At 45.8% G+C, this 22,433-nt stretch overlaps 1 protein-coding gene across 1 annotated transcript in view; it reads left to right on the top strand.

The window, feature by feature from the left end:
• LOC133456563 (carbohydrate sulfotransferase 6-like) overlaps window positions 1–21,435 on the top strand; it is a 31,184-nt gene extending 9,749 nt beyond the window's left edge. Inside the window, exon 2 of the mRNA XM_061735059.1 lies at window positions 19,950–21,435. Coding sequence (XP_061591043.1) covers window positions 20,031–21,170 — 1,140 coding nt within the window. The 5' untranslated portion in view covers window positions 19,950–20,030 and the 3' untranslated portion in view covers window positions 21,171–21,435. The remainder of the gene's footprint in view (window positions 1–19,949) is intronic.
• The last annotated feature ends 998 nt before the right edge of the window (window positions 21,436–22,433 follow it).

Genomic DNA, 22,433 nt, shown 5'->3' with positions numbered 1-22,433 from the left:
GGGAAGCACCCAATCACTTGCCAGGGGCTGGTGACATCACGCAGCCCGCGGAACTCAAACTCCTGTCCTGCCCAGTGCATCGCTCTCTCTCCCTCAGCCAGCGGACCGGACAAGACGTGCCTGCCGACCAAGGCAGCCACGGCCGCATCTACCCATTTATTCCTGAGCGCTGCGACGAGACGGGGGGGGAGCCGCTTCGAGCCTGGAGTGTCCGGCGGAGCGTAAGACCCGTTACCACGGAGCGCACTGCGCTCCCAAGTTTCTCTCTTTTCTAATTTCTCTCTCCGCTCTAAGTTCTCTCCCGAGGAGGGCCTGATCCTCCGGTCAGCCTGCCAGCTCAGCCCGAGGAGCACCCAGCCACCTGTGTCCGTGAGGCCCACGCGCTCAGGAGCCCGGACGGCGTCCGACGAGTGGACTGGATCCCCGCGCGCACCGAGACGCCGTGATAGGCTCCGTTGACCAGGGCGGGATCGCCCGGCTGCTGCACCCCTGTCTTTTTATTTCTTCAGAGTCGAAGGAGAAGAGAGAGAGACGAGAGACTGCTTGGACTGAAAGCCGAGAGGAACGAGGCCGCATCGGACTGGAACCCCCGACAGAACCCGCTCCAGATGCAGAATCCAGAGGAGACGTGAGGCTGTGTTTGGGCGATCAGTCAGTTAGAACGGTGTAAAGCTGAACTTATGTTTAATGAGATTACTGTATGCGTATTACTGTACGTTATCATTATTGTGTTCTTTATCATCTTTATTATTATTACATTTGATTCTCTTCTTTTCATTCCATGCATTTAACGTTTATGTTTCATTTTATTGATTGTTGTTTTTCTTGTTAGTTAATGGTTTTGTAATAAGGTAGTTTCTGCCATCAGGTTTATTTGGGTGTTGCGTTTATCATCTTTTGACACCCGTATGTAAATAAATTCTGATTGATTTCTTTATGAGTGGTTGTGTTATTTCATGCAAGATTTGGTCACAAATTGATTTGTTTAAGCAGAGCCTAGTGTTCGGATATCACGCCTTCACTGTTATTCTGTAAGATTTGCTGTTCTGCAGGATAATTCAAATCATAATGAGACTGATTTTCTGCTGTTAGTTATCGAATCCCACCGGAAGTAAGGCCCCGGCGGTGGTGCCCCTACGAGAATTATCATTTTTGATAATACAATTTGATAAATAGTCAACTTTATTAATTATTAATAATTCTTTAATAGAATTATCATTAGCCTTGATAACTGGACAGCCAAGCTACCTATGAGTTGCACAACATAAATGGCGCCCCAGCGTGAGGCTCTCTAATAACAATATTTGTGACCAAGTTGTATGAAATAATTGAACATTAATTGTCATCAGAAGAAAAATATTTTTTATTTTTTTTCTTCCCCTCATTATCTGATTCCTACGGTTATTTTAAAACCTCCCTGTTCTCTGCAACCTTGCTTCACTGAAGTTAATGGTTGGTTTTGCTTTAAGTTCTTTAAATTCTATTAATAGAACTTTGTCGGGATTACCCCATGTGAGTTATTAATCTTTCGGATTAATTTCTACCGTGTTTGTTAAATTGAATCTTTAATTTGGTGGCATTTCAATTTTAATCCACCTTATTGATTCTCTTTTGTTTTTTTTTGTGCTTCCAAGGTTATCTCAATTCTGTTTATGATAACCAAGAACCCAACTGCTTTGAGGCACAGATCAGAGTTGGTTCAGTCTCTCATGCTTCATTTATTGTCTCATTCCTCCTAATCTGGGTGATAACGTGAATCTACTTCATTGCTGAGTGTTAATCTCTTGGCAGAGTCGCAAGCGAAACACTGGTGTCCGGTTCGCGCTGCGTGTGGTGTACAGGGCAGGAAACTCATCGCATTTGGACGCAGAGCCAGCAGAGGTGACCAGAGGTTGACTAAGGAGGACCATCAGGCAAGTTCCGTTTGAATAGGAAGCTTTTCGCCAGGTACCCTTCAGTCCCTGGTCCCCTGGCCAGACGCACGATGAGTAGCTCAGGTAACCATGAAGGGGAAGCCGAGGCTTCCCCCAGCGTCACTTTTTCCGACACTCAAGAAGTAATTGCACGTATGATGGAAATACCTAGAGAAGAACTGTTTACGATAAATAGCTATAACCTCCAAACCTGCGAGGAGAAGATAGTGGAGCTCGTTAACTTTGCTAAAAACCCGACCAAAAAACTCCTTAAAGCCGACATTTTGGGCCAGCTGGCCTTATTAGGGCAATGTAAGGCAGAACTGCAGGCGGCGGAGCACGGGGATAGAATTAACGAGTGGCGAGAGAAATATGAGGCAGAGAGGCTGGAAAATTGTGATTTGCAGAAAGCGGTTGGAAGCTTGAGGGGCCTCTTAGCTGCGGCTCGAGCTCAAATCGAAGACGAATCATCGGACGCCGAGGGTCCCCCTGCGCAGAGGGCCCCGAACGCAGGACCAGCTTCAACAGCTGGACTGCCTTCGGGACCGGCTGCTAACTCACGATCCCCCGAATACCCTTACCTCCGACCGCAGGCCAGACAGCTGGCAGCGGAAAGGCGCACGGTTAGCCCAGAAATGATCCCTCCAGGGAGGAGCCGCGGTCAGGGCGTACAATATCGGAGAGAATTTGATTCAAATCCCTGGCCGAGTCGAAGTCGTCGCTATGCCTCGGATGACCCGCTGTTTTTCGAGCCGGAACCCACTCGGGGTTACCGCTCGGTCCTCAGCTCACGGCAGAGGACCCCGTCTCCGCCCTATCGGAGAGAACGTCCCCCCCCACGTTACAGGGGACGCCATCACTGGGAAAGCTCAGATGATGAAAATGATGGACCAGCTCCGTTCTACGGGCACGGTCTTCGCACGCGCCAAATAGAGTCTCTGGCGAGAGACATAGAGCGTTTTGACCCCCACATCAAAGGATCTAACATTGATGACTATTTGAGGGAGGTTGAACGATGCTTGCTCGACCTCCCGGGAGCAACTTCCCGGGAGAAAATGAAATTAATCTGGAAGACTACTTCCAGAAGCGTGCATGTTTTCCTGGAGACCCTGCACCCCGACACAAGAGATCGCTATTCAGCTTTATGTCAGGCGCTGCGTGAAGAATACTCGATATTTTCTGATCGGGCATCCGCCACCTTTGGCGCTTTTGCGATCAAACAAACGAGGTCCGAACAACCGAGAGATTACTACTGGCGACTTCGGGCTGCCTACTTCCAGGGGTGCAACGCCCCAGGTTTAGAGGAGGAGCAGGCATTTAAGTCCCTTTTCCTGCATAACCTTCACGATAGCATAAAGTATAATGTAACCATGTACTGTAAAACTAGGGACCTACAGATGCGGGACATCAGAAGGTACGCACAGATTGCCTGGGAAACTAGGGCGCGACCAGCGAGGGCCCCTGAGCACGATACCGAGGTGCTTGCAGTCCAGAGAACTGAGAACCGTCACGTAGAGTTCGGAGACGAGGTTTTCCGTGCCTGGACTGGACCTGAACCAGGTTCCAGGGACCACTACCAGCCTCGCCCGCCGCCAGGTCAGTCAGAGTACCAACCGCAGTACAGGTTAGAGCAGCATGACGAAGGGGGGTCTAACTACCCGGCCAGACAGTATGACGAGTATGAAACCGCTGCGCCGAAATACATTAAAAATAGACGGAAGCGCCACAAAGATGACCTCATCGAGGACGTGTGCCAGGCCCTCGAGGAATTAATTAAACCACCTCGCTCCTACGGGCCCCCTGAGGACCGGGGCACCAGGCCACCGATAGAATGACTAGGCGGACCCACCCCCCCAGCCGTGGCCAGGATCTGCATGGTGGGGGTGGACAGGGCAGCGCGTGCAGGCGCACGCCCCCCCTTCTCTGATTTCCCTCGGTAAACTGGTCCGTAATGGACCGGATCGGCGTGTTGATTGCTCATCAGTTCTTAACAGCTGTGTTTGTGTCCTTGCTTTCCTAGATACCGGTCCCGGGGTCAGACCCATAAGTCCCGCCTACGTTTTCTCCTTAGATGCTGTGCCATTCACGGGGGCCCCGAGACCACTTGAAGGTCGTGAGGGACTCTTGTCTTTAGATTGGCAGGCCGGTGCTTTGCCCCACGTCATGCCCCCTCTGGGACCGAATCCGGAACCAGAACCCCCGCCCCCAGGGGACGGGGACCGAAAGGTCAGCCAGGTACCCCTCGTCAACCACACCCCCTTCTTGCCCTCGTGGGAAAAGGGGGGGTCAGGTTTGTGCAGCTCCCAAATAGTGGAGACTGCAGCACGCGCACGCATGACAGTTTCAGGGTCACACTTGCGGGTGGATCGTGGGGGGACGGTCCCGAAATCCTTGGGAGGGAACCGTTATCTCCTCGCTGCCACCTGCTGGTTTACCAAATGGGTGATTACTGTCCTCCTACTGAGCCATGTTTTCAGCCGCCGGGGGGCTCCCCGGCCGGGTGGTCCGGACAGAATCACACATTTGGCCTTAAATGTCATGACAGCTCCCTTTGACACCCGATCCCCACGTCAGATCAAACGAGCTAATCTAACTCTTGTCCATATGCTGCTAGATCTCAGGGTCGTCAGGTCCACGCCACATCGCTCGGTTGCGATGACACCACTTGGACGGACGGCTGGTCAGCAAATGAAGTTGCCACTTCACCCGTTGTACCCGCCTGACAATGTTAGTGTCGCCTCCGCCAGCACCGCGCGCCAGTATGTGACAGACCTGCGTGACCACCCTCGGTCGACTTTTGCATGGGCACAAAGGAACACAGACGCCGGCGCTGAAGGCACCGGGCCTTACCATGATCGTACGTCCTCTCGAGAGTACCAAATAGGGAACGAGACTTCATTCTTCCGTTACCCGAGGTCGGTTCTGTTACGGGACAGACCCCCTCCTATCCGTTTCCTTCCTCAGCACCGCTCTGCCAAGGGATTAACACGTGGTAAACACCCACTGAGCCTGGTCTGCTGCTGGCAGTTACGTATCAAGGGTCTGTAATCCAACGAACCTCCCCTTTTCTTTCCAGTTTTTCTTTTATTTTTACCTTTTATCTACCTCACCTTAAGAAGTGATTTCACTGTATTATGCGATTTAACCATTTTTGTATTATTTGAATGTGTTTTGTTCATTTTCATACTTTTACACCGTTGCATAGATGAGTTTGATCCGCCCAGGCCAGCTCACGCGGATTGGATCGGATTTCATGTTCACATGGACTTGGACCGTTTGTTTTAGCTCCGACGCGGACCCTGCAGTCCTTCATCAGATCTAAAACGGGGGGAATGTTGGGCGTCGCCCACGTGAACTCTGGACTTATAAATGTGTATGAACATTTTGTGAATGTGTATATTTGAAACTTTGAAACTGCTCAGCTGAAAATCGGCTGCAATGTGCCCCCTGGTGATCTCGGCCGAGATAGTCTGTTTACGACCCCCACGGCCTAGCTCGAGATAGTAAGTTTACGATACCTAGGAGGGGGGTCAGGCGCAGTATAGCCCCCACAAACCCAGCAGGGTTCCTGCCAGACCTGGAGGAACAAAGGAAAAGACAACGCAAAGGGACCAGGAACAGACTCCCTGGGGTGACGACACCAAGGGGGGTCAGACTCAGTGGAGCCCAGGAAGCTAGCCCTGAAGGGGGGGACTGTCCCTCTCAGTAAAACCGCCCCAAGCCCAAAAGCGGGAAGCACCCAATCACTTGCCAGGGGCTGGTGACATCACGCAGCCCGCGGAACTCAAACTCCTGTCCTGCCCAGTGCATCGCTCTCTCTCCCTCAGCCAGCGGACCGGACAAGACGTGCCTGCCGACCAAGGCAGCCACGGCCGCATCTACCCATTTATTCCTGAGCGCTGCGACGAGACGGGGGGGGAGCCGCTTCGAGCCTGGAGTGTCCGGCGGAGCGTAAGACCCGTTACCACGGAGCGCACTGCGCTCCCAAGTTTCTCTCTTTTCTAATTTCTCTCTCCGCTCTAAGTTCTCTCCCGAGGAGGGCCTGATCCTCCGGTCAGCCTGCCAGCTCAGCCCGAGGAGCACCCAGCCACCTGTGTCCGTGAGGCCCACGCGCTCAGGAGCCCGGACGGCGTCCGACGAGTGGACTGGATCCCCGCGCGCACCGAGACGCCGTGATAGGCTCCGTTGACCAGGGCGGGATCGCCCGGCTGCTGCACCCCTGTCTTTTTATTTCTTCAGAGTCGAAGGAGAAGAGAGAGAGACGAGAGACTGCTTGGACTGAAAGCCGAGAGGAACGAGGCCGCATCGGACTGGAACCCCCGACAGAACCCGCTCCAGATGCAGAATCCAGAGGAGACGTGAGGCTGTGTTTGGGCGATCAGTCAGTTAGAACGGTGTAAAGCTGAACTTATGTTTAATGAGATTACTGTATGCGTATTACTGTACGTTATCATTATTGTGTTCTTTATCATCTTTATTATTATTACATTTGATTCTCTTCTTTTCATTCCATGCATTTAACGTTTATGTTTCATTTTATTGATTGTTGTTTTTCTTGTTAGTTAATGGTTTTGTAATAAGGTAGTTTCTGCCATCAGGTTTATTTGGGTGTTGCGTTTATCATCTTTTGACACCCGTATGTAAATAAATTCTGATTGATTTCTTTATGAGTGGTTGTGTTATTTCATGCAAGATTTGGTCACAAATTGATTTGTTTAAGCAGAGCCTAGTGTTCGGATATCACGCCTTCACTGTTATTCTGTAAGATTTGCTGTTCTGCAGGATAATTCAAATCATAATGAGACTGATTTTCTGCTGTTAGTTATCGAATCCCACCGGAAGTAAGGCCCCGGCGGTGGTGCCCCTACGAGAATTATCATTTTTGATAATACAATTTGATAAATAGTCAACTTTATTAATTATTAATAATTCTTTAATAGAATTATCATTAGCCTTGATAACTGGACAGCCAAGCTACCTATGAGTTGCACAACAGAAGTTATTACATTTACAGATTTTCACCTTCCCACATATGTAATAATTTCCTGCAAATGTAATAGTTATTACATTTGCAGGAAATTCAGTATTACGTTTGCAGTAGGCACATTTTATTACGTTTGTGGGAAATGTATTGCATTTGTGGGATTATTACATTCAAAGCTGCAGATTTTTATTACGTTTGTGGTTTATTACGTTTGCGGGTGTAACACACCCCCACCCCTGCGCATTTGACAGCCAAGTCCCAGTTCACTTTTCAGAATGTTTTAAATTAAAATACAGTTAAAATTATAGTTCAGTCACTGTCAGCCGCGACATTTACACAGTGAAAGATAATCCTGTTGAAACAACATATAAATCCAGGTATGTGGCAAAAGGTTATAGTCAAGTTGAGGGGAAGCCGAAACCTTTTCTCCAACTGCAGACATGACATCCGTACGTGGTTTAATGCAGCTGGCAGTTCAATATGGTCTGGAGTTGCATCAAATGGATGTAAAAACTGCATATTTGCATGCCCCAATAGACTGTGAGCTGTATGGAGCAACCAGAAGGGTTTGAGGTTAAGTCAGAGACAGGTGAGAAACTAGTCTGTAAGCTTAAAAAAATCACTTTATGGTTTGAAACAGTCAGGACGGAATTGGAATAAACTACTGCACAATTTCCTTGTCCAAAGTCCATCTGACCACTGTGTTTACAGTAAACAAACTGAGAATGAGGCATATCATTAATAATCATACATTTGGTGGTGTTTGGGTCAACTGGACCTCTGTTTTGTGGACATGCATATTAGAGTTTCAGCCTCACAGTTTCAGAGATTCAAACCTCTTGTTGTACCTTTGCTGTTTTTCAAGCTTACATTTTCAGAGTTTCAAATATGGCACTGTTCTCCCACCACCTTATGTTTGCAAAAGAAATATGAAACCTTGCAATATGAGATCTGAAAAGTTTGCAATGAAAACATGTCAAATGATTTGATACATTTCTGACGTTTAAATTTGTTGTTCTAGTAATCACTGCTTGTTTGTTTTACCATTACAATATTCATAGCTATTTTATCATACATTCTCTTCTTTTTTAGTATTGCAAGTTGTACATTTTGTTACTGCCAGTTTAAATTAAGTTTTTTTTTTCATGTTAAAAACACATGTTAAAGTCCTTCCAACCAAAGGGAAATTTTATCAATTTTACAAACTTTCATCTAGCTTCCATGTTCTCCCATCGTTACCAGCAGCAAAAACCACTCAAATGAACTCCTATCCACGTTGTCTACAACACTATGTCAACAACTGTGAAAGTAGCTCACAGAGCTACGGCAAACATCACTAAAGGAATATGAGGGGTTAAACAAATGTATCCTTTGGCTTACAAAGGGGGAGCAGTTTAGAAAGGATTTGTAAGTGTTTTTTTCTCATCTGTTGATTTTCTTGGGTTTGTACCTTGAAGAATATCTTGAACAACAGCCGAAGAAGTGAAGGGCTGAAGGGTAAATAAAGAGGTATGATTGGAGGATGTGTGTTGGTGGCAGGACAAAATGATTTAGATAATTTGAATGTATTTCCAGGAAAAAGAAAATTAGTCTTAAAAGCATCACAAATCTGTTTTGATTTGTATATCAGAAAAATCATTGAATTTAATGAAGGTAGGAATGGGAGAGTGTGAACTATTTTACTTTGCATCAATTGATTTCCAAAACAATGCTATATTTGCAAAAGTACTAGAGATTAATTCAAAATGATATCTTGCTTTTGCTGTTTACAATGTGGAAATACATTTACTTCTTAACTCTCTAAATATCGGCCACTGAGCTATTTCACTGCAAGATGTCATGTAATAGGGTTTTTTCTGTTTGTTTGATGGTTGTCTTTTTGTAATCTCTTATTAACCTCCACTTGCTTATTTTTGTATTTATGAGATTTGAAGCGAACCCCTGGACAGTGCATCCTATCTGGTGTTTGGTTTCCAGTGCGGGTTCTTTGAATCTGAAGCGTAAAGCGATAATACCTCTCATAATTCTCATTATGGTAATATGGGTTTAAATCCATGACATCATTCAAAACTGAATGAAACACTGTGTTTGAAAGTTTTAAATCATTTTATCTTATTTTCTTTTTATTTTCTTTTATTTTGAAATTAACAGAAGGTCTGAAGAAATGAAACACTTGAAACACCACAGAACCAACTGGTTAGGATTAACAAATGCCCCACCTCCTGGAAAATACAGTCTTGACACGTTTCTTGTGTGCAATTGACTGACTGCTCTGCTATTGACTTACACAATCAGGATGTGCCAACAGGATGGAAAATAATTTTTCATGATTTGCTGTGCTGCTGAAAAGAGGTTCAAGAAGCTTTGAGTCAATAAACTAAATCCCAGTCAACAAACGGAATTTTCAGTTTCAGGAAAGGTATTCAGAGTTGGTTCAGTCAGCTGAATATGTTGACTCTGACTCATCGCAAGTATAAAAAGCCATTATTAATGGAACTCCGATACCGTGATTTACAGTGACAACACATAGTAAGCACAAGATATTCCTATTTTAGTTAGCTAGAATGGAACATATCAGTACAATCATATAACAATTATAAGCGTATATTCAGACAAAAGTGCAATGTTAGCGTCAGCTTTATTTATATAGCACATATAAAGCCGATGGCCAATCAAAGTGCTTTACAGTAAAAAAAAAAATCAGCAATAACAAAAATAAACAATAAAATAAGATCATATCCAGTAGTGGTGAAATCTCAGCCAAATGCCATGTGAATGAATGGATTTTAAAATGTGTTTTAAAAATGGAGAGGCTATTGGAAGACTGCACAGAGAGGGGTAATCTGTTCCACAGTGTGGGAGCCACAACTGCAAAAGTTCGATCTCCTCTGGTCTTCATGAGGGCTCAAAGAATGTCCAGGACCATCTGGTCAGCTGACCTAAGGGCTTTGGAGGGTTGATGCACCTTAATAAGGTCAGATAAATAATCTGGGGCCAATCCATTCAAAATCTTAAAAACAAAGTAAGCGGAAGCCAGCAGAGGTGGAAAAAGTACAAAAATATTGTACTTAAGTAAAAGTACAAATTTTCTGCTTGAAAATTACTTAAGTAAAAGTAAAAAGTACCCATTAAGAACATTACTTAAGTAAAAGTATAAAAGTACCTCAACTTAATTCTTCACCAGGCTTCAGTCCTCATCGGTACTCGACGCGACGGCGGTTCCTCCGGCCTTCCGGCCCGCCTCTTCGGCGCAACTCTCCCGGGAGCTGCGGCTCCTTCTCGGTATATTCACGTGCCCCCCTTCCTTCCCGTCCGCCTTATGGTTCTGCGTTAAATCGACGCACACGTACGCGTCGCCGCGTACCCTACGCCGTAGCTCTGCGCCGGTGTAACGCAGAACCATAAATCAGCCCCCGCTGTGCTGTTCTTTAATTTGTAGCGAGTAACGACGTGTCCAATTTTTAAATATAGCGGATTAAAAGTACGATTTTTTTCCTTGAAAATGTAACGAAGTAAAAGTACAGAAAAATGAAAGTATCAATAAAAGTACAAATTCTCAAAAATCTTACTTAAGTACTGTGGCAGGGTGCGTGCCACGGGGGCCCGACCGAAGGACGGAGAGACACAGAAATCGTGCAGAACCTGTTTATTTAATAAGCACCCACACACAGTGCACAAGCATCCCCAGGACACAGCTCCTCCGACCCCTCGCTGCTGTCCAGCTCCGCCTTATAAGGCAGGCAGGTGGAGAGAATCAGCCACTCAGGCGGATGGGACACAGGTGCGAGTTCCATCCATCTCTCCAACCTGCCACACACCCCCAACGCCAACTTCGAGCCGGGGTCCGTCCGGCCGAGCCTACTCCCCCCCCCGCCCCCTCGGAGCGGGAGAGGAACCCTCCGGGCTTCCTGGTCGGGGGGTCGTCCCCGGCGTCGGCCTGACCTGCGGCACGGTCGCGGGGGTCGCCCCCGGCGTCGGCACGCCCGCCGGGGAAGACGCTCTCGGGGCCGGGCCCATGGTGGCCTCGGGCCACCCGGTGCGTCCAGGACCGCGTCCCTCGCGGCGCAGCCCCGCTCTGGAGCTGGTGCGTCCCGGACCATGTCCTCCTTCGTGACGCGGCCCCGCGCCCGCTGCCGGTCCGCCTCCGGGACCGCCTCCTCCTCCTCCGCGACGCAGCCCTGCACGGGCTGCTGGTCCGCCCCCGTCTTCGCGGGACCCGCCGTTGCTGGAGGCTGCGCCTCCGCAGCCTCCTCCCCAGCCAACTCCGCCTCCGTCTCCGCCGCTGACTCCATCCCAGGAGCCGTCGCCTGGCGGCCCGCAGCTTTTGCCTCGCGGCCCCAAAGCTGCGGCGCTACCAGCGCTGCCGCGGCGAACCTCAGACGGGGTGCAGGGATGGGTCGCTCCGTCGGTCCCGCCGTCTCGGGAGCCGTCGCCGCCAGCTCCTCCCGCGCTGCTGCCGCAGGGGTGGGTCTCCCCGCGGCCACGAGCGCCTCCATCGCGGCCAGCTGCCGCTCGCCCTGGTCCCGGAACATGGCCGTCATGCCCAGCGGGCCCTGGGCGAGCGCGTCCAGGGCCCGCTCCATGCGTCCCCTCCTCCGCCCTTCGAAGCCCCACGTTGGGTGCCAGATGTGGCAGGGTGCGTGCCACGGGGGCCCGACCGAAGGACGGAGAAACACAGAAATCGTGCAGAACCTGTTTATTTAATAAGCACCCACACACAGTGCACAAGCATCCCCAGGACACAGCTCCTCCGACCCTTCGCTGCTGTCCAGCTCCGCCTTATAAGGCAGGCAGGTGGAGAGAATCAGCCACTCAGGCGGATGGGACACAGGTGCGTGTTCCATCCATCTCTCCAACCTGCCACAAGTACAATAACGAAGTACTTGTACTTCGTTACTTTACACCACTGGAAGCCAGTGAAGTTAGGAAAGCACCGCTGTTATGTGCTTGCATGTCCCAGTTAAGAGAAGAGCTGCCACATTCTGAACAAGCCGCAGATGGTTGAGTTCAGACTGGCCAATGCCGACGTACAGGGAGTTACAAAAATCTAAGCCCGGTGTAATAAAAGCATGGATAACTTTTTCCAGATCAGCCCTTCTAAGATAAGATTCAGGTGGGACATATTGTATCTCAATGGGACTTTCCTGGATAAATAAACGATAAATAAATAAAAAATAAAATTCAAGATTCAGGCCAGGACGTTAGCAAGCACATAGCAGACATCCACACAGACAGGTGGAAGCAGCAGCGGGATGACCAGAGGAGGGGACCGCGGGCTGGCACACAGCTCCCGAAGCTCCGGCCTGCAAACATTCACAAAAGAGAAAAAAGGGGGCCAGCACAAGAAACTACAAGAACGATGGACAAAAATGATGGCTATGAGATACTTATAATAAATAAAAAATGGAAAAGTAGAAAAGAACAAAGGGAAACGGAGAAGAGAAGAAGGGTGATGGGCACCGCTCAGTGGATCATGTCGGTGCCCCCCTGCAGCAGAGGCCTATAGCAGCATACTGTATCTAGTGATGTAGTCGAGGCCAGTGACCTGGGTTCTGCCTCTGCAGATGTTGATTTCCTTGCTAGTAACACTGCTGATTTGTTGCATTCAGCTTTAGATGAAGCTGCTCCTTTGAAAAGGAGGGTTTCTAGCCACAGGAGCTTAACTCCCTGGTATAATTCAGATATCCGCATGTTGAAACAAAACGTGCGTAAAATGGAAAGGAAGTGGTACTCTTGTAGGTCTGTAGACTCTCATCGTGAATGGAAAGATATTCTAATAGTATATAAAAAAGCCATTCGCAAAGCCAGAACAGCTTATTATTCAACGTTGATAGAGGATAACAAAAGTAACCCACGTTTTCTGTTCAGCACTGTAGCCAGGCTGACAAAGAGTCACAACTCTGTTGAGCCGTGCATTCCTGCAGCTCTCAGTAGTGAGGACTTTATGGGCTTCTTCAACAGTAAAATCGCGAGAATTAGAGAAGAAATCAACCAGCCGGTTGTAGGTGTTTCTTCAGCTTTAGCGACTTCCCTAGGCTCTGACTTGTCTCTAGACTGTTTTGATCCTATAGACCTCCCTGAGCTGACTTCACTCATTAATAGAGCTAAGTCAACCACATGTATGTTAGACCCCATCCCGACTCGACTATTCAAACATATTTTTTCTCTTATTGGTACAACAATACTGGACCAAATTAACTTATCCCTAAGTTTAGGATATGTACCACAGGTTTTCAAAGTCGCAGTAATTAAACCTTTACTTAAAAAACCTTCTCTTGACCCAGACACCTTAGCTAATTATAGACCAATTTCCAACCTTCCATTTGTGTCTAAAATTCTGGAAAAGGCAGTTTCAAGCCAGTTATGTGACTATTTGTATAGAAATGATCTGTTTGAAGTCTTTCAGTCAGGGTTTAGAATGCATCATAGCACAGAGACAGCACTTGTTCGAGTCACGAATGACCTCCTTATGGCCTCAGATAAGAGATTAGTGTCCATACTGGTTCTACTGGACCTCAGTGCTGCTTTTGACACTGTAGATCATGGCATTTTACTGCACAGGTTAGAGCATGTTGTTGGGATTAAAGGGACAGCTCTATGTTGGTTTAAATCATACCTATCTGACAGGTTCCAGTTTGTTCATGTACATGAGGTTTCTTCAGAACAGTCAAGGGTCTGTTATGGTGTTCCGCAGGGTTCAATGCTAGGGCCAATCTTGTTCAGTTTATACATGCAGCCGTTGGGAAGTATAATCCAGAATCACGGCATACACTTTCATTGTTATGCTGATGATACGCAGCTCTATTTGTCTATGAAGCCGGATGAAACAGAACCGTTAGTTAAACTTCAGGCATGTCTTAGGGACATCAAGGACTGGATGTCCAGAAATTTCCTGCTTCTAAATTCAGATAAAACAGAGGTTATCATTCTTGGTCCAGAGCATCTTAGGAAGGGATTAGATGGTGTTGCGATGGCTTCCAGTGCAACTGTGAGAAACCTTGGTGTTATTTTCGATCAGGATTTGTCGTTTAAACCATATGTCAATCAGGTTTGTAAAATAGCCTTTTTCCATCTCCGTAATATTGCAAAGATTAGGAAAATCCTCTCGCAGAGTGATGCAGAAAAACTAGTTCATGCGTTTGTATCTTCTAGACTAGATTACTGTAATGTGTTGTTAGCAGGATGTCCAAGTAATTTGCTGATTAGGCTCCAGCTGATCCAAAATGCAGCAGCACGAGTACTGACAGGAATTAGCAGGAGAGACCACGTCTCTCCAGTGTTAGCGTCGCTCCATTGGTTACCCGTAAAATTCAGAATCCAATTTAAAATTTTATTACTTGCGTATAAAGCCCAAAACGGCTTAGCTCCGCATTATTTGCAAGACCTGATAGTGCCTTATGTTCCTGTCAGAGCTCTCCGTTCTCAGAGTGCAGGTTTACTCGTAGTTCCTAGAGTATCTAAATGTAGATTTGGAGGGCGGTCGTTCTGCTATCAGGCACCACTACTATGGAACCAACTTCCAATCTGGGTTAAGGGGGCTGACACCACCTCCACCTTTAAAACTAAACTTAAAACATTTCTGTTTAGTAAAGCCTATAGTTAGTGTTTAGTAAACCTCTAGCTGGTGTTGGTAAATCTCTAGGTAGTGTAAACTTTAGTGTGTCAGAGTCGCTCCTGTGGTTTCTTGTGCTGGCCCCCCCTTCTCCTCCCTTTTCTCTCTTTTGTCCATGTTGCAGCATCCTTTGCCGGACACCGGAACCTGCAGGTGGTCGTGGGTGGCTTGTAGCTTGCATTACGGAGCACAAGTCTTTCCCCGACCCTGCACCCCAACCTGGGACTTGCTGATTGGGCCGGAGCTTCGGGAGCTGCGTGCTGGCCTGCGGTCCCCACCCCTGGTCATCCCGTTGCTGGCCCCCCCTTCTCCTCCCTTTTCTCTCTTTTGTCCTGCAGGTGGTCGTGGGTGGCTTGTAGCTTGCATTACGGAGCACAAGTCTTTTCCTGACCCTGCACCCCAACCTGGGACTTGCTGATTGGGCCGGAGCTTCGGGAGCTGCGTGCTGGCCTGCGATCCCCACCCCCGGTCATCCCGTTGCTGCTTCCACCTGCCTGCTGTGCTGTTGCCGTCCCTGACCCACCAGTCTGGCCCTCGGCAGGAGGGTCCCCCCTGATGAGCCTGGTCCTGCTCAAGGTTTCTTCCCTCCTAAAGGGGAGTTTTTCCTTGCCACTGTTTGGCTTAAGGTTTTTCTCCCACTAGGGGAGTTTTACCTGCCATTGTTTATGTAATAACTGCTCGGGGGTCATGTTCTGGGTATGGGTCTCTGTAAAGCGTCTAGAGACAACTCTGTTGTATTAGACGCTATATAAATAAAATTGAATTGAATTGAATATCTACCACGAAGCTAGGTTTGAGACTAACTATTATAGTCTTGTTCTATAGCTGCAGCTATGATTACTGACTCTAACACACTAGAGTTTACACCAACTAGAGGTTTACTAAACACTAACTATAGGCTTTACTAAACAGAAATGTTTTAAGTTGGGTTTTAAAGGTGGAGGTGGTATCAGCCTCCTTAACCCAGATTGGAAGTTGGTTCCATAGTAATGGTGCCTGATAGCAGAACGACCGCCCTCCAAATCATTTGGATATTCTAGGAACTACGAGTAAACCTGGACTCCGAGAACGGAGAGCTCTGCCAGGAACATAAGGTCTTGCAAATATTGCGGAGCTAAGCCGCTTTGGGCTTTATACGCAAGTAATACAATTTTAAATTGGATTCTGAATTTTACAGGTAGCCAATGGAGCAATGCTAACACTGGAGAGACGTGGTCTCTCTTGCTGATTCCTGTCAGCACTTGTGCTTGCACTTCAGCAAATTACTTGGACATCCTGCTAATAACACATTACAGTAATCTAGTCTAGAAGACACAAACGCATGAACTAGTTTTTCTTCATCAGTCTGCGAGAGGATTTTCCTAATCTTTGCAATATTACAGAGATGGAAAAATGCAATTTTACAAACCTAATTTATATATGGTTTAAATGACAGATCCTGGTCGATAACAACACCAAGGTTTCTCACAGTTGCACTGGAAGCCATCGCAACACCATCTAATCCCTTCCTAAAATGCTCTGGACCAAGAATGATAACCTCTGTTGTATCTGAATTTAAAAGCAAAAAATGTCCAGACATCCAGTCCTTGATGTCCCTAAGACATGACTGAAGTTTAACTCACGGTTCTGTTTCATCCAGCTTCATATACAAATAGAGCTGCATATCATCAGCATAGCAATGAAAGTGTGTGCCGTTATTCTGGATTATAGTTCGCAATGGCTGGATGTATAAACTGAACAAGACTGGCCCTAGCACTGAACCTTGCGGAACACCATAACAGACCCTTGACTGTTCTGAAGAAATCTCATGTACATGAACAAACTGGAATCTGTCAGATAGATATGATTTAAACCAGCGTAGAGCTGTCCCTTTAATCCCAACAACATGCCCTAACCTATGCAGTAAAATGCCATGTGGTGCACATTCGAAGTTTAGGGATAAGTTGATCTGGTCCAGTATTGTTGCGCCGATAAAGGAAAAAACATTTTTGATTAGTCGAGTCGGGATGGGGTCTAACATACATGTGGTATATTTAGCTCTATTGACGAGTGAGGTCAGCTCAGGGAGGTCTATAGGATCGAAACAGTCTAGAGTCAAGTCAGAGCCTAGGGAAGTTGCTAAAGCTGAAGAAACGCCCAAACCGACTGGTTGATTTATTCTCTAATTCTCATGATTTTCCTGCTAAAGAAGCTCATAAAGTCTTCGCTACTGATAGCTGCAGGAATGCACGGCTCAACAGAGTTGTGACTCTTTGTCAGCCTGGCTACAGTGCTGAACAGAAAACCTGGGTTACTTTTGTTATCCTCTATCAACAATTAATAATAAGCTGTTCTGGCTTTGCATGTGCCCTTTTTATATACTATTAGAATATCTTTCCATTCACGATAGGAGTCTACAGACTTACAAGAGTACCATTTCCTTTCCATTTTACGCACGTTTTGTTTCAACATGCGGATATCTGAATTATATCAGGGAGTTAAGCTCCTATGGTTTGAAACCCTTCTTCTCAAAGGAGCAACTGCATCTAAAGCTGAGTGCAGCAAATCAGCAGTGTTACTAGCAAGGAAATCAACATCTGCAGAGGTAGAACCCAGGTCACCGGCCTCAACTGCTTCACTATTTTCCACTATCGTAAGATGAGCAATGGCCCCCCTAAATTTAGAAATAGCTTTATCGGACAAACATCTGCTAAAATAATACCTTCTATTTTGCGCTTCAACATCGAAGATATTAAATTAAAACGTTGTTAAATAGTGGTCGGATAAAAGGGAGTTTACAGGTGACACCAACAGATCATCAGTTTCAACACCGTAGTTGAGAACGAGATCGAGGGTATGATCGAGGGTCAGTTTGTCCACTTTTTGTGAGATACACATCAATTATAGAAGAGAATTGAAAGCTAATTAAAGATTATCGCTTTCAACATCCATATGAATATTAAAGTCACCCACTATGATTAATTTAGCTGTACTGATCAATAGACCAGATAGGAAATCTGAAAATTCAGACAGAAACTCTAGATAACCACCCGCATGGGGCCGGTACACTACCACTAACAAAACTGGCTTCTCTGATTTAAAGCTCAGGAGTTTCAGACTAAGCGTGAGGCTTTCAAATGTATTATAATCGCACTTAGGTTCAGGTTTTGTTTGAAGACTGGAGTTATAAATTGCTGCGACTCCTCCGCCTCGGCCCAGGCTTCTAGGAATATGATGATTAAAGTAGCCGGGCGGAGTCGATTCATTCAAACTAACATACTCTTCCTCCTGTAGCCATGTTTCTGTTAAACAGAAAATATCACTCCTGGTCTCTGTAATTAGATAATTTACTAACAGAGACTTGGAGCTTAACGATCATATATTTAGTAGTCCGCATCTAATTTTTCAGTCTCTAATTGGTACCAAATACGCATTGGTTTTAATTTTTACAAGGTTATTTTGATTAACGCCTCTATAACGTTGCACCCGGTGAACTTTTGGAGGGCGAGGAACTGCAAGCAATTCTATTTTATTAGGCACCTTGTTAGATTCGCCAATTACATAATGCAATCCTACAGTTTTAGAGTCGCCAATTACATAATGCAATCCTACAGTTTTATTGGCAGGCATTGGTCCTTGAGAAGCAGCAGAGAAGCGTGTAAGACTGCAGCTCTGCATCTTGGCCTGGACCCTGGATTGTCAAGGGGAGTGTCTAATAATGTTGGCTAGATTTCTAGAAATAAGAGCTGCACCAGATAAGAGCTGTGGGATGAATGCCGTCTCTTCTAATCAGACCGGGCTTTCCCCAAAACATCTTCCAATTGTCAATAAAGGCCACGTCGTTTCCGGACACCACCGAGACAACCAGCGGCAGAGCGATAACATGCGGCTAAACATGTCATCTCTGTTCAGATTGGGGAGGGGACCAGAGAAACCTACGGAGTCCAACTTGGTTTTGGCGTAGTTACACACGGACACAATATTAACTTTAGTGACTTCCGACTGGCGTAGATGGGAGTCATTAGCGCCGACATGTATGATAACTTTACCAAATTTACGATTACTCTTTGCCAGCAGCTTCAAATTTGCTTCAATGTCGCCCGCTCTGGCCCCCACGATGCACCTAACGATGGTCGCTGGAGTCGGCCTCACATGCCTAACTATGGAGTCAACAATCACCAGGGTCGGTCTCTCAGCAGGTCTGTCGCCGAGTGGGGAAAAACAGTTAGAGACGTGAAGCGAGGGGTGGTGTTCCGTTTGCCTTTTAGGACTACGCTTCTTCCGAACCCTCACCCGCTGCCCTGACTGGCCGACTGCTCGGGAGCTGCAGGGGAAGTCGGTCCGCCGCTAACTTAGCCTGGCTGGCTGACGAGACTATACCGGACTATGGTCTAGTTAGATGTTTGGCATCACTGTGCAGCAAAGTCTACACTCATGAAAGGGAATTACAACAGTGTAACTAAATTAAATAATTGAGTATAAAATGCATGCAAAATTAAAATCAATCCAAGACAAATAAAAAAAAACTAATTAATCAGGATATCTGCATAACATGAACGACCCCGACATTACCATATGGTGAAGTGTAAGTGAGAACAACTTGGAGAACACCTCAAAGGCAGTGGAAGGTTCTTGCATTTAATGGGCTCCATCTTTTTCAAAAACCTCAGATGGAAACTGAATAGAAAGTTTAACTAGACAAAGACAATGCTAGTTATCTTGTACATTGTCATCTTCACCACCTCCATCACTATTTGTTTGGCTGCTGCTACTCCCAAGAACAAAGGCTACACCACCAGATCACTCATTCTACAGTGAGTGAATGGCTCCTCTTTCCGAAACCAGTGGTCCTCCAGAACCCAGAGAAGTCCAATCCAAAGGAATGATATCTGCAATCATTTACTGCTAAAATGGGGGTTGAGATCGGTTTTGTGCATCAGCATGAAAATAATCTGAAAAGCTCAAAGACAAAGCCCAAACCTCTACTCTGAAAACTAAAGTTAACCTTATCCCACAACACAACCTCCAGAAAAAAGGAACATTTTCAAAAAGTGCAGTATGTTTAAAATAACATGTAACAACTGACAATTGAATTAATGTGTTAAACCAATTAGTTTCATGTTAGTTTACTTACCTGCAAAGAAACAAATTATGTATTAATCTATTGCAAATCCATTACCCCCAAGTACTATGAAACAGAATGTTAACTAAGAAAAGAAAAATCAGTAAAACTCAACAATATTTTTGGAATGCCAGGTTGTTGGTTTGGATCATGAGAGAGATACAGTAAAAACAAGCGGTTTGGACACTTCGTTGTCACTGGTATAAACCTCGAGCATTTATCAGAAGGGCATCAGTAACCTGTCTGTTCTCCAAGATGGTTTTACAGTTATTATGTATTGATGAAATGTGGCAGTTGGTCAAAAATACAAATTTTCTTCTTTTTACTCAATTTTTGCAGAAGAGGCATCACTCTGTTCCTCAAAGGACATAAAGGAGGCAGCTGTACACCAGTACCAGGAGCTGACAGATATCTCCAAACATGTGTTCCAGATTTGAAATGCTTCGCAGTACCCTTATTTTTCTGGTGATCCTGCAAGGGGCAGCAATGGTGCTGATCTATGGCTGGTACCTACAGGTATATCGCAAACCTGTCAACGATCCCGCTCCCAAAGTCCACGTTCTGCTGCTTTCATCATTTCGATCAGGTTCATCCTTCATGGGCCAGGTGTTCAATCACAACCCATCTGTCTTCTATCTTTATGAACCCTCTCGCCATGTGTGGTCCACTCTGCAGAAATATGGTGCACGGACTCTCCGAATGGCTATGAGGGATCAAATACGGAGTTTATTCCATTGTGACTTCTCAGTGATGGATTCATACTTGCCGCAGAACCCCAGGGTATCCTCCTTGTTTGCATGGAGTCAAAGTCGAGCACTGTGCTCACCACCAGTTTGTCCTATCACACTACGCGACCAGTTTAATGAAACTCAGTGCAAAATGAATTGTAACATTGAAGGCCTGCAGAAGGCGCAGGAGGCCTGTGACATGTATAATCATGTGGTGTTAAAAATAGTACGAGTTTATGAGTTGGAATCACTTTACCCTCTTTTAGAGGACCCAAACCTGGATCTCCGTATCGTCCATCTGGTCCGAGACCCACGGGGCCTGCTGCTTTCTAGAGAGAGGTCAGCTGGAGCTTTCGTGATGGATGACAATATTCTCTTGGAGCACAGAAGAGTACCACCAGAAGAAATTCAGTATCGGGTCATGCAGGAGATGTGCCGTAGCCATGTGCGCATTAATCAGAGAGCCGTGCTGAATCCTCCTCCGTTTCTAAAAGGACGCTACAAATTGGTTCGCTTTGAGGATGTAGCATGCAACGCATTCAAGGAGATAAATGGCATTTTTGAGTTTGTAGGTTTGGAGATGACCCCCCAACTGGAGGAATGGCTCTACACTGCAACCCACGGAAAGGGCAGAGGCAACAAGAAAGAAGCTTTTCAAACTTCCTCTCGAAATGCTACACTGGTGGCCGAGGCTTGGCGCACCTTGTTGCCCTACAGCAAGGTCAAACGTCTTCAGGAAGTGTGTAAAGGGGCCATGTCACTGCTGGGTTACAAGACAGTTAACAATGAAACAGAACAGAAGACACTTGACATGGATCTGCTGACTCCATGAGAACCCCTTCAGTTTACATGGGTGTCAAACAAACAGAATTCAACTAACATTTAAAGTGTTTCCCCTAGGATTATGTTAGACAGCCTCTTTGATTTTGCAGATGTGATATTAGTTTTTCTCAGTTGCTAACACACTAATTCCTGTCGTGTAGATCAATTGATACTATACTAAATCTTGTCCTAGTAAAATACTATTTGCTGATCTGAGTCATTCCTTCTGCTAAACACTTAACATATTATCATGCAATAAAAAACAATTGACACTATGATGCACTTGTTTATTTATTTATTTTTTATTTATTGGTTTATTTGACAGGGACAATGCACATCAATAAAAACATTGCTGTAAATGTGCCAGAGTTAGCCAAGAGGCTATTTTTCATCTGTAGTCCCTGGACAGATGTAAGAATACAAAAAAGTACAGAAAAGATACAGAAAGTACAGAAAAGTACAAAAGTACAGAAATAAAAAAAGGTGCAAATTAAGTTTTAGTGCTGACAGAGCTGAGTACTAATCAACCATTTCTTTAAACGAGCTCTAAACAAACTGTATGTGTCCAGTTCTCTGATAATTGCAGGGATGGAGTTCCATTCGTGTGCAGTTTTAACAGAGAATGCAGACTGACTGAAAGCACTTTTTCTGAGTGGAATAATACAATCCCCTCTTGCTGCACCTCTTGTGAACCGATCAGCAGTTGTTCTAATATTGACAAAGTGTCTGAGTGGAGGAGAAGTCAGGCCGTATATAATCTTGTGCATAAGACAAACATCTACATATTTAATCATATTTTCCCAACTCAACAAGTTATATTTTTTTAGTATTGGGCAATGATGAAAATATACTGATTTCTTATCAAGGATTTTGAGTGTTCGTTTATACAAAGACTGTAATGGTTTTAGAGTAGTGGTGCTAGCCTGCGACCAGGTTGTTAAGCAGTAAGTGATATGGGAAATGACCATAGAATGCATAAACATCTTAGCTGCCTCTGTTGACATGTAATCTCGAATGAACCTGAAATTTGAAAGATTGAACTTGACCCGGTTACAGACCTTTTTCACCTGAGCCTTGAAAGAAAGTTTGGAATCAATCAGCACTCCAAGGTATTTATATTCAGATACGACCTGTAACTTCTCCCCTGAAACAAAGACATCAGGCTCTACAGTAGAACTGTTTGTCTTGGTGAAAAACATACATACTGTTTTAGACACATTTAGTTGCAAACAGCATTGCTTTAACCATGCCGTTACATTAACCATGGAGTTTG

The sequence above is a fragment of the Cololabis saira genome, chromosome 12 (assembly GCF_033807715.1).
Source record: "Cololabis saira isolate AMF1-May2022 chromosome 12, fColSai1.1, whole genome shotgun sequence".
Lineage (NCBI taxonomy): Eukaryota > Metazoa > Chordata > Actinopteri > Beloniformes > Belonidae > Cololabis > Cololabis saira.
This window is presented reverse-complemented; position numbering and strand designations above follow the sequence as displayed.